This window comes from Lithobates pipiens, unplaced genomic scaffold (assembly GCF_037356315.1).
Source record: "Lithobates pipiens isolate NorthernLeopardFrog02 unplaced genomic scaffold, aLitPip1_a1.2 Scaffold_18, whole genome shotgun sequence".
NCBI classification, from domain to species: domain Eukaryota; kingdom Metazoa; phylum Chordata; class Amphibia; order Anura; family Ranidae; genus Lithobates; species Lithobates pipiens.
In genome coordinates this window covers 103594607-103609782 of record NW_027507758.1, presented here as the reverse complement: position 1 = coordinate 103609782, position 15176 = coordinate 103594607, and the positions used below count along the sequence as shown (strand labels likewise).

General features: G+C 45.3%; 1 protein-coding gene across 1 annotated transcript in view; it reads left to right on the top strand.

Moving 5' to 3' along the window:
* The window catches only part of ACTR2 (actin related protein 2), a 101136-nt gene that overhangs the window by 73067 nt on the left and 12893 nt on the right, over positions 1 to 15176 (top strand). Inside the window, exon 7 of the mRNA XM_077485957.1 lies at positions 7721 to 7866. Coding sequence (XP_077342083.1) covers positions 7721 to 7866 — 146 coding nt within the window. The remainder of the gene's footprint in view (positions 1 to 7720; positions 7867 to 15176) is intronic.

Here is a 15176-nt window from a genome sequence, read left to right as displayed (position 1 = left end):
TCACGTTTTTAGAATAGGCTTCCTTCTGGGACAACAGCCATGCAGACCAATTTGATGCAGTCTGCAGCGTATGTTCTGACCACTGACAGGCTGACCTCCCACCCCTTCAACCTCTGCAGCAATGCTGGCAGCACTCGTACATCTATTTCCCAAAGACAGCCTCTGGATATGACAGAGCACGTGTGCTCAACTTCTTTGGTCGACCATGGCGAGGCCTGTTCTGAGTGGAACCTGTCCTGTTAAACTGCTGTATGGTCTTGGCCACCGCACTGCAGCTCAGGTACAGGGTCTTGGCAGTCGTATTATAGGCTAGGCCATCTTTATGTAGCACAACAATACTTTGTTTCAGATCCTCAGAGTTCTTTGCCATGAGGTGCCATGTTGAACTTCCAGAGACCAGTATGAGAGAGTGAGCGATAACGCTAAATTAACACACCTGCTCCCCATTCACAAGTGAGATCTTGTAACACTAACAAGTCGCATGACACCGGGGAGGGAAAATGGCTAATTGGGCCCAATTTGGACATTTTTACTTAGGGGTGTACTCACTTTTGTTGCCAGCAGTTTAGACATTAATGGCTGTGTGTTGAGTTATTTTGAGGGGACAGTAAATTAACACTCTTAGGCCCCTTTCACACTGTCGGACCGTTCAGGTCCGCCTGTCAGTTTTGACGGCGGACCTGAATGGGCGCTCAATGCTGGTCTATAGAGCGACGGATGTCAGCGGTGACATGTCCGCTGACATCCGACCCTGTCCAATCCGCCAAAAGCAGACTGATGGCCCTACGTCCGGATCCGTTGCTGGCTGATCGGATCGGGTGAGATCTGATGAAAACGGACATGCTGTCCATTTTCATCTGATCTCTCCATAGAAACCAGCGGCGATTGACAAGCCCCTCCCTGCTCAGTGAGCAGGAAGGGACCTGTCATCCGCTGGCTCAGCGGAGATGAACAGAGAGATCTCCCACTGAGCTGGCGGACAGAGGCGGACTCCAAGGCAGCGGATCCGCCTCATGGGAATGAAGCCTTTTACAAGCTTTACACTCTCTACTTTACATTGTAGCAGTGTCATTTCTTCAGTGTTGCCACATGAAAAGATATAATAAAATATTTCTTAGTAAGTCTTCTGTAGGGCGGTTGGCAAGTGGTTATAAAGGGGCAAGCTATGCAACACTAATGCTTCAGTTTTTGATAGATAGTTGGGACATTTAACTGTCCACCAACACTTATCTTTCAGACCCTTAGATACCAAAATCTTAGCTACTTCCTAGGTCTGCACACCTGTCCTGCAATTACAGGGGAGGCCTTGGAATTTTATTTTAGTATGAGTGATATCCACCGTGTTAGGTGCAGGGTACAGAGAAATAGAGCTGGGAACAGTAGTAGAAAGGTCTGACTGCTGGAGTCTACCAGTATATACAGATATATGCCAGTGTGTGCCAGACACCAAAGATGACCATAAAATCAATTTTTTTTGTGACAGACACAGTGCTTTTTTATTGAGAACCATAGGATTATATCGCCCCCTACAGCAGTAGGACACTAGGCAGAAAAGACTCGACTACGCACATGGGCCATTCTAGATGATATACACCACCCCCCTCTCTGCTATAGGCCTTTAGATTTTTTTTTTTTTCTGCCTAGTCAGGAGTAAGGATCTAGTTCCCTGCTAGTTCCCGCGAATCTCTAGTCCAGGCAAGTTTTATTTGTTTTCCTGGATTTTTGCAATCGGTTGCCGGACTGGGCAATGGGCTGGACGCTTGATCCAGTGGTCTCCCCAATCTGGCCAGCGAGCGCATGCAGAACGCCGATATGTGCTAGATCAGCCGCGATATAGCTCCACTGGACGGGGCTGGCCCTGCGAGTTAAACGTCTCACAAGTTCATTGACAGACACAGCATCCACCCCTCTATGGAGTTTTTAATGCTTCTGACACTGCTTGTGACAAAACTGAAGGCCTATAGCCGAGAGGGGGGTGTTTTAAATGGGACAAAAAATTTAAAAAAAGGTAGTGCTTGCAGTTCTTTTTACTGTACAACACTGCAGTTTAGTGATATGAACAGACCTATTAATGATCAAAGCATACTGCCTTTTTTGTTAGGACTGTGTTGGGAAAAGGCTGCAGCCCAACACACTTGGTGGAAACATGTCCTTAAGCACCATTCACACCTATGCAGTTTGCTTTTGAGTGTTTCTGCAGTGCTGTTTGTGGGTTTTACCAAAATTTGCATTTAGCGTTTTTTTTCTTTTTTGGGTGCAAATTTGTTGGGCAGATTAAAAAATTTAAATTGCGGTAAAATGCACTACATGCTCTTCTGCTTCTCCGTTGCTCTATTGAACCAAAAAAGCACAGGTTAAAATCACCAAATGTTTCCTAAAATGTAGAGGCACAACAATGTATTGATGTGAAGGTGTTCCTTAGGAATTCATGTTAAAAATTATTTCTTGTTTCTGCAAAAAAAGCATGAAAAAACGCATTGGTGTGAACCAAGCCTTAAAGAATTGGTATGGTCAAAGCTTTTCTGGGATTTTTTTTTTACACTCCTGTGTCCCAGATTCAGCAGCCCACTGTCGGCTGACATCACAGAGCTGGTCCAGGCTCTGCAGGGATTCTGACAGTCATGTCAGGATCCACCCACCTACAGCTGCTGCCAGACACCCACCCCCTTTACAGTCCATAGCTCCAGTGAGTGCTGGATGGGCAGAGCAGAGTGGTGGCTGGCGGTCACCATTTTCTGCTCAGAGTGGACCCAAGCACTGAGCGAGCAGCAGTCTTCTCTCAGCTCTCGATGTAGAGCCAACAGATGACAGCTGGAGCATCAGATCGAATGGGGGCAGGGAGGAGGATACTGATGCATAAGCTTTTTTGAACTCAATGCAAGGATTGCATTAAGGTGTGTAGGTTTTATAACCACTTTAACTTGACCCCCTTTTTTAACTGCTGTACAGCTTAATCCTAAAATTGTGTTCTTTTTTTTGATGGAAAAACAAAAGTCTTAAGTTACTCACATTTGGGTGAGGCTTGCTCTGCAGTTCCATTTCACTTTAAATTTACTATAGATGTTTTTACCAAACTTTACATAAATGAACACTGGCTATTAGAGACTCTGTCACACTGCCTGTTTTTAGATCAAGGTTTTAAAGTGGAGCTCCACACAGAACAATCTTTCTATTGTGTTTTCTGGCCTCAGAGCAGAGATTAAATAGTGGTCATGTAACAGTGCCTTTTTCGTTTTGAAGTACTTCCTTTATGGAGTGGGGGTCACTGCCTATCTCCCCCATCCTATTCCCTCCCAAAGTTTAAGTAGGATATTCTAATGAGATGGAAGGGTTGCTTCTAGGGAAGTGTGTGGTAACGGAGGCGAAAGGAACTCCCCTGTTCCCACCCACAGCAATGCCATTGCCTATCCCTGCATGCCAAAGGATTCATGGGACATGTAGTTCTATAAGGTGCATATACACCAATCGCATTTAAAGTGAAGCACCTCACAGCACCCTGCTCTTGGATAGTGTGAGGATATCTTTTGCAGCCGATGAGGTCTAAGGTAATGCAATTTTAGTTCTCTGGGTACTTTAACCAGTTGCCGACCGCCGCACGCCGATGTACGTCGGTACAATGGCACGGGCAGGCATAAGGACATACATGTACGTCCCTTGCCTCCCGCGGGTCGGGGGCCCGATCGGGCCCCCGCCCGGTGCCTGCGGCGGTCGGTATTCGTTCGGGAGCGATCCCGGACGAGGGGACGGCCATTCATTCATGGCCACCCCCTCGCGATCGCTCCCGACGAATAGAAATCCCCGGTGACATCACTTCCTCTCCTGTAATGTAAACACAGGAGAGGAAGTGATGTATTCTCTCCTCCGTGTCGGTATTTTTCGTTCCGACACGGAGGAGAGCGGATCAGTAAGTTGCACCAACACTCTACACACACAGTAGAACATGCCAGGCACACTCACACCCCCTCTTTACCCCCCGATCACCCCCCCAATTACCCCTGCCCCCCAGTCACAGTGACACCAATGTCATTTTTTTTTTATTTTTTTTTGCATTGGTGTCATTTGTGACTGTAATAACTGTTAGGGCAGTTAGAGTTAGCCCCCTTTAGTTCTAATGTACCCCCCTAACCCCCCCAATAAAGGTTTAACCCCGTGATCACCCCCCGTCGCCAGTGTCACTAAGGCTGGGTTCACATTGCAGCGGTTTATGAGAACGAATGTGATTCGCACCGCACTGCAGTGCAAATCACATCCGATCTCTGTGCGATTTGAGTTCAGCCATTCGCCGCACCCGCCGCAAATTCGCACGGGACCCTTTTTTTGGCCCGCAGCAGAATCGGATCGCATGGGTGTTCACACCATGCGATCCGAGTTTGCAGATCGCACTGCGATATGCGAACTGATCTGGGGGTGTCAGTAACATTTCACTGACACTCCCAGCAGTTCGCATAGGGCAGTGTGAACTGCCGCCGGGAGGCATGCGATGCGGGAACCCGCCGCAGATTCGCGGCGTTTCCGCATCGCTCCAGTGTGAACCCAGCCTAATAAGCGATCATTTTTCTGATCGCCGTATTAGTGTCACAGGTGACGCTAGTTAGGCAGGTAGGTATTTAGGTTCGCCGCAGCTTTTTATAGCGCCAGGGACCCCCATATACTACCGCATAAAGCCCCCTGATTGCCCCCTAGTTAACCCTTTCACCTGTGATCACCATATAACTGTTACAGGTGACGCTGGTTGGTTAGTTATTATTTTATAGTTTCAGGGCACCCGCCATTTATTACCTAATAAAGGTTTAACCCCCTGATCACCCGGCGGGTGTCATTTGTGACTAATAACTGTTAGGGCAGTTAGGGTTAGCCCCCTTTAGTTCTAAGGTACCCCCCTAACCCCCCCAATAAAGGTTTAACCCCGTGATCACCCCCCGACGCCAGTGTCACTAAGGCTGGGTTCACATTGCAGCGGTTTATGAGAACGGATGTGATTCGCACCGCACTGCAGTGCAAATCACATCCGATCTCTGTGCGATTCTAGTTCAGCCATTCGCCGCACCCGCCGCAAATTCGCACGGGACCCTTTTTTTGGCCCGCAGCAGAATCGGATCGCATGGGTGTTCACACCATGCGATCCGAGTTTGCAGATCGCACTGCGATATGCGAACTGATCTGGGGGTGTCAGTAACATTTCACTGACACTCCCAGCAGTTCGCATAGGGCAGTGTGAACTGCCGCCGGGAGGCATGCGATGCGGGAACCCGCCGCGCATTCGTGGCGTTCCCGCATCGCTCCAGTGTGAACCCAGCCTAATAAGCGATCGTTTTTCTGATCGCTGTATTAGTGTCACAGGTGACGCTAGTTAGGCAGGTAGGTATTTAGGTTCGCCGCAGCTTTTTATAGCGCCAGGGACCCCCATATACTACCGCATAAAGCCCCCTAATTGCCCCCTAGTTAACCCTTTCACCAGTGATCACCATATAACTGTTACAGGTGACGCTGGTTGGTTAGTTATTTTTTTATAGTTTCAGGGCACCCGCCATTTATTACCTAGTCTCACTAGTGTACCCCTAAATTTAGGGGTGTCTACTTTCCAAAATGGGGTCATTTGGGGGGGGTTTGTGCCATCTTGGCATTTTATGGCCTTTAAAACTGTAACGCCCTTAGAAAGCCTGAAGGCGGTGCTTGGTTTTCGGGGCCCCGTACGCGGCTAGGCTCCCAAAAAGTCCCACATATGTGGTATCCCCATACTCAGGAGAAGCAGCAGAATTTATTTTGGGGTGTCATTTCACATATGCCCATGGCATGCGTGAGCAATATATCATTTAGTGACAACTTTGTGAAAAAAAAAATAAATAAATAAAAGTTTGTAATTTTCCCGCAACTTGTGGCAAAATATAAAATATTCCATGGACTCAACATGCCTCTCAGCAAATAGCTTGGGGTGTCTACTTTCTAAAATGGGGTCATTTGTGGGGGTTTTGTGCCATCTTGGCATTTTATGGCCTTCAAAACTGTAATAGGTAGTGAGAAGTGAACTCAAAAATTTACGCCCTTAGAAAGCCTGAAGGCGGTGCTTGGTTTTCGGGGCCCCGTACGCGGCTAGGCTCCCAAAAAGTCTCACATATGTGGTATCCCCGTACTCAGGAGAAGCAGCAGAATTTATTTTGGGGTGTCATTTCACATACGCCCATAGCATGTGTGAGCAATATATCATTTAGTGACAACTTTGTGTAAAAAAAAAAAAAAATTTTTTTTTTGTCATTATTCAATCGCTTGAGGCAAAAAAATAAAATATTCAATGGGCTCAACATGCCTCTTATCAATTTCCTTAGGGGGTCTACTTTCCAAAATGGGGTCATTTGGGGGGGTTTTGTACTGCCCTGCCATTTTAGCACCTCAAGAAATGAGATAGGCAGTCGTAAACTAAAAGCTGCGTAAATTCCAGAAAACGTACCTTAGTTTGTAGATGTGACAACTTTTGCGCAAACCAATAAATATACAATTATTGACTTTTTTTTTACCAAAGACATGTGGCTGAATACATTTTGGCCTAAATGTATGACTAAAATTGAGTTTATTGGATTTTTCTAATAACAAAAAGTAGAAAATATCATTTTTTTTCAAAATTTGCGGTCTTTTTACGTTTATATCGCAAAAAATAAAAATCGCAGAGGCAATCAAATACCATCAAAAGAAAGCTCTATTTGTGGGAAGAAAAGGACGCAAATTTTGTTTGGGTACAACATTGCATGACCGCGCAATTACCAGTTAAAGCAGCGCAGTGCCAAAGTGTAAAAAGACCTCTGGTCATTTACCAGCAAAATGGTCCGGTCTGAAAGTGGTTAAAATAGTCGCCAGTTCAGCTTTAAAGCCCATTCCCCAGAACGTCTACTGGTCTTTTTACAGTACTTCTCCAGTGTTCCTTCCCCCGCCACAAATCTAGTTGTTGGTGCTTACAGGAAGTGATGATGTCACATCCTTTGTCATGTGAAAGTGTTCCTTCCTAGCAATTCGTTCCTAGGCCCAAATGCTGCATCATGGGAGGAAGTCAAAAGCATCTCCTTGCTTAAAAACACCAATTTTGCATCAGTTGTGACAACTTAACGAGCAGCAGAGGAATGATCTGCAAGTGAATGGATTTAGTTCAGTCGGTAGGTTCAAACCCTGTCACTTTGTCCTAAATGGGCAGGGTGAGAGGGTCTCTTTAAATATCCCCCAAAAAACCTCACTGAAAATCCCTAACCAGTAAAAAATATGAAGGGTTGCATTTGTAACTATGCTTGATTTTCATGCTAGAAACGTTTGCCCATTTGCTTTATTTTTCCTGTTTCTTTTTAGAATGTTCTTCTTTTTTTTTTTTTTTTTTTTTTTCTTCTTTTTTTTTTCAAACGTTTGGCATAAAAAATAAATATTCCCTTTTGTAAAGCAGAGTAGCATGTTTTCATATTGCAAACCTTTTCTTTTGTTCAGTATTGCTTAATCGGCTTCATCTCACAAAGGGATCAAATGCATAAATGGATGTATACAAAGTACTGGAAATATTAACGTTGGTAATGTTTCTGAAAGAATTGCCAGGCGCATACTATAAGCTTGTCGAGCGGACAAATACAAGGTCCCTCTGACACCAGAGGGCACAATAAACTTTTCTGCTAATTGGGCCTGGAGTAGCACAGCAGTTTCAGAAATAAAAGGTGACATTGTAAATGTTCATTTTTATTTTATTGCACAGCTTCCAGATGGCAGGGTTATTAAAGTAGGTGGAGAGCGCTTTGAAGCACCAGAAGCTCTGTTCCAGCCTCATCTTATCAACGTAGAAGGCGTTGGCGTTGCTGAGTTGCTGTTCAACACCATCCAGGCAGCTGACATTGATACTCGGTGAGTTTTTTTTTTTTCTTCTACTTGCTTCACTGAAAGGTTAACAGCACTGGCACTGGAATCATGCATGTGCAGTCATATGTAGCAGAGCACTTTTTTCAACCACCCCTTAAATGTATTTATTTTTTGGGGAGGATGGTTTACAGCAGTGGTTCTCAACCCTGTCCTCAAGTACCCCCAACAGGCCATATTTGCAGGTTTTCCTTTATCTTGCACAGGTACTTTGAATCAGTCAATGGCTTGGTATTTTGGACACCTATTTTATCGAAGAGAAATTCCCAAAACATGGCCTTTTGGGGGTACTTGAGGACAGGGTTAAAAACCACTGGTTTACAGCATGACTAAAACCTGTATCTGTATATGTGAGCATGTAAAAGGTTTATGTAGATGTCAGATGTGACAGTAATTACTTTCTTGCTTCTCTGTTTCTAAGTATGCCGCCATACTTACAGCTGTATAGAAATGTAAGTTTAAAATGTTGTTTTAAGGCCAAGCACCAGTCAGCTTACACACAATATGAGAGCCCCCCACATTATCTCATACAATGCATGAACGTGGCCTTTGCTCTGCATTATACGCAATCACATTTGTGATGATAGTATCCACACGACCAAACGTGGAGTGACTTTGTGATATCAGACATGTATATTAAAAGCAGTGGAGGGTATAGCCTGCTGGACTGTGGAATAATGACCTATTGGGCATGTAATTCTCTCTGATGGATGCCCCTAGACTAAAACACATTAGGACATTAAAGTTGTAGTAAACCGCTGGCTTTTTATTTTTCTAAACCTTTAAGGCAATGCCTTAATATGATAGTATGCATCGCATAATACCACACTATGTGAAACTTGCCTTTCAACAAAGCCACCCAGCAGCGCTTCCATCTTCACCGGTGGTCTTTTTGGGTTCATGGACTTCAGCTGTGTGGCCGGAGCAACAGTGATGTCACTCCCACACATGCGTACGTGGGAGCCATCGTTGATGGCCCAGGACTATGAAGGCACGGCTATGCCGTTCCTTAGAGCGCATTCGTGGTGACGTCACTGGCTGTATCTAAAGTAAATGGCTCATAAACGGTGCATGTTTATGAAATGTTTACTGTACCTATAGGTAAACCTGATCATGAGCTTACCTATAGGTAAAATTCATGCATGGGAGTTTTCTCACATTTTAATTGATGAGGGGATACACCCAGATCTATTTAGTATTTTTGGCTGACCAAAGTTTAGCCTTAATTTTGCATCCTAATGCTTTGTGTTGGCTACCATGTAAGGTAAAATAAAAGATTAATCTTTTATTAAAGCCGTGTCCTAGGTAAAAATTGAACTCCTTTGTAAACATAGGCACACCTCACCCCCCCCCCCCCCCCCCTTGTTTTTGGATATATATATATTGTGTGTGTGTGTGTGTGTGTATTTATTATTTTTATATACCTTATTTTGCAAATTTTATACGGGACTTTCGTCCCACAGCACCGCAGCGAGGTATGTCATTGAGCGGGCTCCCTGGGCAAATAAGTGTCCTTATATTAAAAGTAAGCAGCTACAGTATTTATTAACCATTTTAGCTTGCTTTTTTTTTTTTTTCTAATGCAGAGGCCCTAGAGAATAAATTTACGGGTGTTGCAATTTTTTTATTTCACACAGTATTTGCACAACGGTTTTTCAAGAGCAATTTTTTGGAGGGAAAAGTATACTTCGTAAAATTTTAAAGCAAAAAAAAAAAAAGATAACCTATTTTTTTGGGTTTTTTTTTTTGTAAAAGATGTTACTCTAAGTAAATGGATACAAAATATGTTGCACTTTAACCACTTCCCGACCAGCGCACGACGATGTACGTCGACAGAATGGCACGGGCAGGCATATTGGCGTACAGGTACGTCCAATATTCGATGCCGCCCTGCCATCGGGAGCACGGCGGCGCTCCCGCACTGGTCGGGACCCCCGTGAGTCCGGTCGCGGGACGCGCGGACTCGATCGCCGCGGGCATCCCCGCGATCGTCTCACGGAGCGGCCGAATAGAGCAAATGCTGTGTAGACAACATTTGTCTATTCTGCCTAGCAACTAGTGACGCTGATCTCTGCTCCATGTGATTGGAGCAGAGAACAGTGTACACTAAATGAAAGCCCAACCCCCCCACAGTTAGCACACTTAACCCCTACACTGCCACCCACTGGTTAACCCTTTCACTGCCAGTGTCATTTACACAGGAATCACTGCATTTATATAGCAGTGATTACTGTATAAATGACAATGGTCCCAAAAATGTGTCAAAAATGTCCGATGTGTCCGCCATAATGTCGCAGTCACAATAAAAATCGCTGATCGCCGCCATTACTAGTAAAAAAAAAAAAAATAATAAAAAATTATTAAAAAAATGCTATAAAACTATCCCTATTTTGTAAACGCTATAACTTTTGCGCAAACCAATCAATAATCGCTTATTGCGATTTTTTTTACCAAAAATATGTAGAATACGTATCGGCCTAAACTGAGGGAAAAAAATGTTTTTTTATATATTTTTGGGGGATATTTATTATAACAAAAAGTAAAAAATAATGCGTTTTTTTTCAAAATTGTCGCTCTATTTTTGTTTATAGCGCAAAAAATAAAAACCGCAGGGGTGATCAAATACCACCAAAAGAAAGCTCTATTTGTGGGAAAAAAAGACGTCAATTTTGTTTGGGAGCCACGCCGCACGACCGCGCAATTGTCAGTTAAAGCGACGCAGTGCCGAATCGCAAAAAGTGGTCTGGTCTTTGACCAGCAAATTGGTCCGGTCTGAAAGTGGTTCAAATTTTGAGGAACATAAATGTTACTATCCATAGGTGATGCTGTAAAAGCCTTTACAGGTTACCACTTACATCACTTTTATTGCTGTCACAAACATTGTAAACATCCCTCGTGACAGCAATGGGCATGTGGCAGGTACTTTGTTATTGAGAGATCTGGGGCTTTATAAGACCCCAGATATCTCTTCTGCACTTAAAAGCATTTGCTCACACCAAGATCAGTGTAATCAAATGCTTTTCTTTTTTGAAAATGGCACTGGGGGAAACCGGGTGTGATGTGTATCGCTTCCAGGTTCCTATATCATAGAGATGATCAAAGCCTTTCCAGTCTTTGATCACTTCTATATTCAGCCGGTCAAAGCATCGCCTGCTCCATCGGAACTCCCAGTGCAACGAAAAAATGCCTGTAAAGCCGCTACTTGTAAAAGCAATCCAGCGGCTAGTTGGCCTCTAGGATTGTTTTTACTAGAGAGCTGACCATCTGCTCGAAAAATGGTACTGGGATGATAGCTGCAATTATCATCCCGGTATAACCGATTGATTTCTAGTCAGTGGCAGAAAACCTGTTCTGGGAGAAATCTGTGGGGTGTCTTCTGCTTCTGAAGATACTAGCCTGGTTGTTGGCTTTTAATATTTGCTGAGTAACTGTCAAAAAGCATGAATTGAAGACAAGGGAATGCCAGAAACTGCTGATAAGCATAATTTTTCTTGATGCAGTATGACAGCTGGGCAAGTACAATTTCTTTTCACCAGGAGCCGGCAACAACCGATTGCTTACACCGGTCAGTGCAGGTTTCTGTTATTGAAAATAATATTTCACTCCCCACTATGCCCTCTTTAAAATCTACCTATAGTCTCTTTGCCTATTCATCCATTAAAGTCAATGAAAATGAGAAAACTTGTTTAGTGACCCTTTAAGGCAGTGATTCTCAACCAGGGTTCCATGAAACCCTGGGGTTTCTCCAGAGGTTGCTAGGGGTTCCTTCAGCATTGGGCAATTTTAAGTTCCCATTGATACCATTGACCTTTTTAACTATCTGTAAGGAGGTAATTCTTCCCACTGACCATCACACTAATGTATCAAGAGTTTTTAGCAGGGGTTCCCCGAGACCGGAGAACTATTTTCAAGGGTTCCTCTGTGTTGAAAAGGTTGAGAGAGGCTGCTTTAAGGAATGCTTCACTTGGTGTTTGTAATCCTAAAAAAAAAAAAAAAAAAAAAAAAAAAGAGAGCGCTTCTGTTCCCTTATGGCAGGTTAAACAGTACAGTGCTTGTGCTGTCTAACCTGCCCCTCTCTAAGCTGTAAAAAATCTGTCTGATCTTGCCAGTTCCTGTGTCCCCATCTGTGCTTACCATGATAATCATGGCTGCTGAGCCCTTATTACCATGGTCAGTTTATGTGGTACAGTCATCCGCTGCTCTCCCCTCCCCCTCCCTGCCTGTCAGCTCCGTGTGTCTGTCTCTCTGCGTCCCATCCCCCCATGTCCCGCCCCCCCCCCCCTCGCTATTGGTTGTTTAACCACTTGAGATCCGCGCTATTGCCAAATGACGGCATTAGCGCGGATCTACTTTTCCGGGACTACGTCTATTGACGTCGTCCCGGTTACGAGCGGCCTGCGCGCCCCCTGAGGGGCGCGCGCGGCGCGCTCTGTGATCGGTGAGTCCACGAGACTCGCCTGATCACCGATCCGTGCAAGGGGTCGATCCCGACCCCTTATCACGTGATCAGCTGTCAGCCAATGACAGCTGATCATGTGACAGAACGGAGCCGGTAATCGGCTATTATTCCTCCTCGCGCTGACAGCGCGAGGAGAGAAAAAAAAAGCCGATCACCGGCGGCCGTGATCGGGACATCAGTCCCGATCACGGCCAGTAATACAGCTGACCACCTGCCTCCTGCCAGTGCCCACCTGCCCACCGCAGTGCCATCCTGAATGAAAGTAAGTGCCCCCCATCAGTGCCACCCAGCAGTGCCCATAGTGCCCACAGTGCCACCCACAGTGCCACCCACAATGCCACCCACAGTGCCACCAACAGTGCCACCCACAGTGCCCACAATCTTCCTTAAAGGTGCTGCACCCCAGTGCCGCCCATCAGTGCCCAGCAGTGCCGCCCATCAGTGCCACCTATCAGAGCCACCTATCAGTGCCACCTATCAGTGCCCATCAGTCCCATCTATCAGTGGTACGTATCATTGCTTATCCGTGCCACCCATCCGTGCCACCTTATCTGTGCCCATCTGTGCCGATCGGTGCCGCCTTATCTGTGCCTATTAGTGCCGCCTTAACTATGCCTATCAGTGCCCACCAGTGCAGCCTATCAGTGCCCACCAGTGCAGCCTATCAGTGCCCACCAATGCAGCCCATCAGTGCCCACCAATGCAGCCATCAGTGCCGCCTAATCAGCGCACTTCAATGAAGGAGAAAAATGACCCGTTTGCAAAATTGTATAACAAACTATTAAAACATGATTTTTTTTTTTTTTGCATCTTTTTTTGTTTGTTTAGCAAAAAATAAAACTCCGAGCTGTGACTAAATACCACCAAAAGAAAGCTCTATTTGTGGGAAAAAAATGATAAAAATTTCATTTGGGTACAGTGTTGTATGACCGCGCAATTGTCATTCAAAGTGCATCAGCGCTGAAAGCTGAAAATTGGTCTGGGACTGAGGGGGGTTTAAGTGCCCAGTAAGCAAGTGGTTAAAAAAAAAAAAAAGTAAAAAACTTGTCACTGGCAGCCCCTCCATTTTACCCAGACATAAAACGCTCTTAAGTGTTGTGGGGTTTTTTTTTTTTTTTTAAACAAAGCCTCTGAATACTATTTTTCAGATATTTTCAGGCCGGTCTTGACTCCGGGTAGCTCTCCTATTCTGATCCAGGGCTGCAGTAGGAGGGGCCAAGTGGCCACATGACCTCTCCTGTTGACATCAGACATCTCTGCCCCTACCACTGTGGCCCTGGATTGGAGTAGGAGAGCGGCTGGAAGTCGCGTGATCGGCCTAAAAATATCTGAAAAAGGGTATTCAGAGGCTTTGTTTTGAATAAGAAAAAAAAAAAAAAAACACTTGGAGTGTTATGCCTGGATAAAATCAAGGGGCTGCCAGTGAATTTATTTTGACAAGTAACAACCAGTTTAAGAGGGTGATCACACACTTGTATCTTAATCGAACAGCAGAGGACATAGGCAAAGTTATCACTGTCGTAGGGCTATAGGCTCATACCTTTTAGGTGAATGGACCCTGGCAAAGCTTTTGAGGACCCCTACCCTCCTACCCTTTAACCCTACCCCACTCGAGTCCTCAGTTTTTTTGCTTATTTTTTTATGTTCCACAATCAACTCTTCAGCTGTGTCCCGCATTGTCTTCTACAACAGAAGCAGTGCATCCAGATTGGCTAAACCTCAGTAAAACCTTGGTAACTGTACCTGGAACCCATGCTATGGGTACTGCCTTTTTAATGTTGCTTCGGCCATTGGATGCTCCACAGGGCTCACCTTGGCACAAGTTTCTGCTTGCTTTTCTAATGTTTCATTACTAGTACTATTGCTACAGCAGCCATAATGTTATGAGCACCCACCTAATATTGAGTAGGTCCTCCTTCTGTAGCCCAAAAAACTCTGACCAATCAAGGTTTGGACACCACTAGACCTCTGAAGGTGCGCTGTAGTATCTGGCACCAAGCCATCAATAGCAGACCCTTTAAAGCGGGGTTCCACCCTAAAGTGGAACTTCCGCTGATCGGAACCCCCCCCCCCCCCTCCGTTGTCACAATTGGCACCTTTCACGGGGGAGGGGGGGTGCAGATACCTGTCAAAGACAGGTATTTACACCCACTTCCGGGCATAGACTCCCGTGGGAGTCTATGCCTCTTCCTGTCCTGCTGCGCTGTCTGCTGGGACACACACGGGTCCCAGAGACAGCGCAGACAATTCCTATTGCGCTGCGCAACTCGCGCATACGCAGTAGGGAACCGGGAAGTGAAGCCGGTTCGCTTCACTTCCTGATTCCCTCACCTAGAATGGTGGCGGCAGCAGCTGAGAGCCGATCGATCGGCCTCGGCTGCCAGCATCGCTGGACCCCGGGACAGGTGAGTGTCCATTTATTAAGTCAGCAGCTGTAGTATTTATAGCTGCTGGCTTTTAATGTTTTTTTCCCCAGTACAGTCCCGCTTTAAGTCCTGTAAATTGTACTGTGGGGTCTCCATGGATTGGACTTGTTTTTCCAGCACATTCCACAAATACTTTATTGGACTGAGATCTAAATAATTTGGAGGCTAAATCAACCATGCACGCATCATTGTGTTCTTTAAAACATTTTTGCAGTGTTGCAGGGCACATTATCCTGCTGAAAAGGTGCACCGCTGTTAGGAAATACTGGACCGGAACCACGAAAAGCAACAATGTTTAGATAGGTGCTACGTGCCAAAGTAACATCCACATGCATTGCAGAACCCAGGGTTTGCCAGGAGAGCATTACCCTAAGCATCTTGACTCCGGGTAGCTCTCCTATTCTGATCCAGGG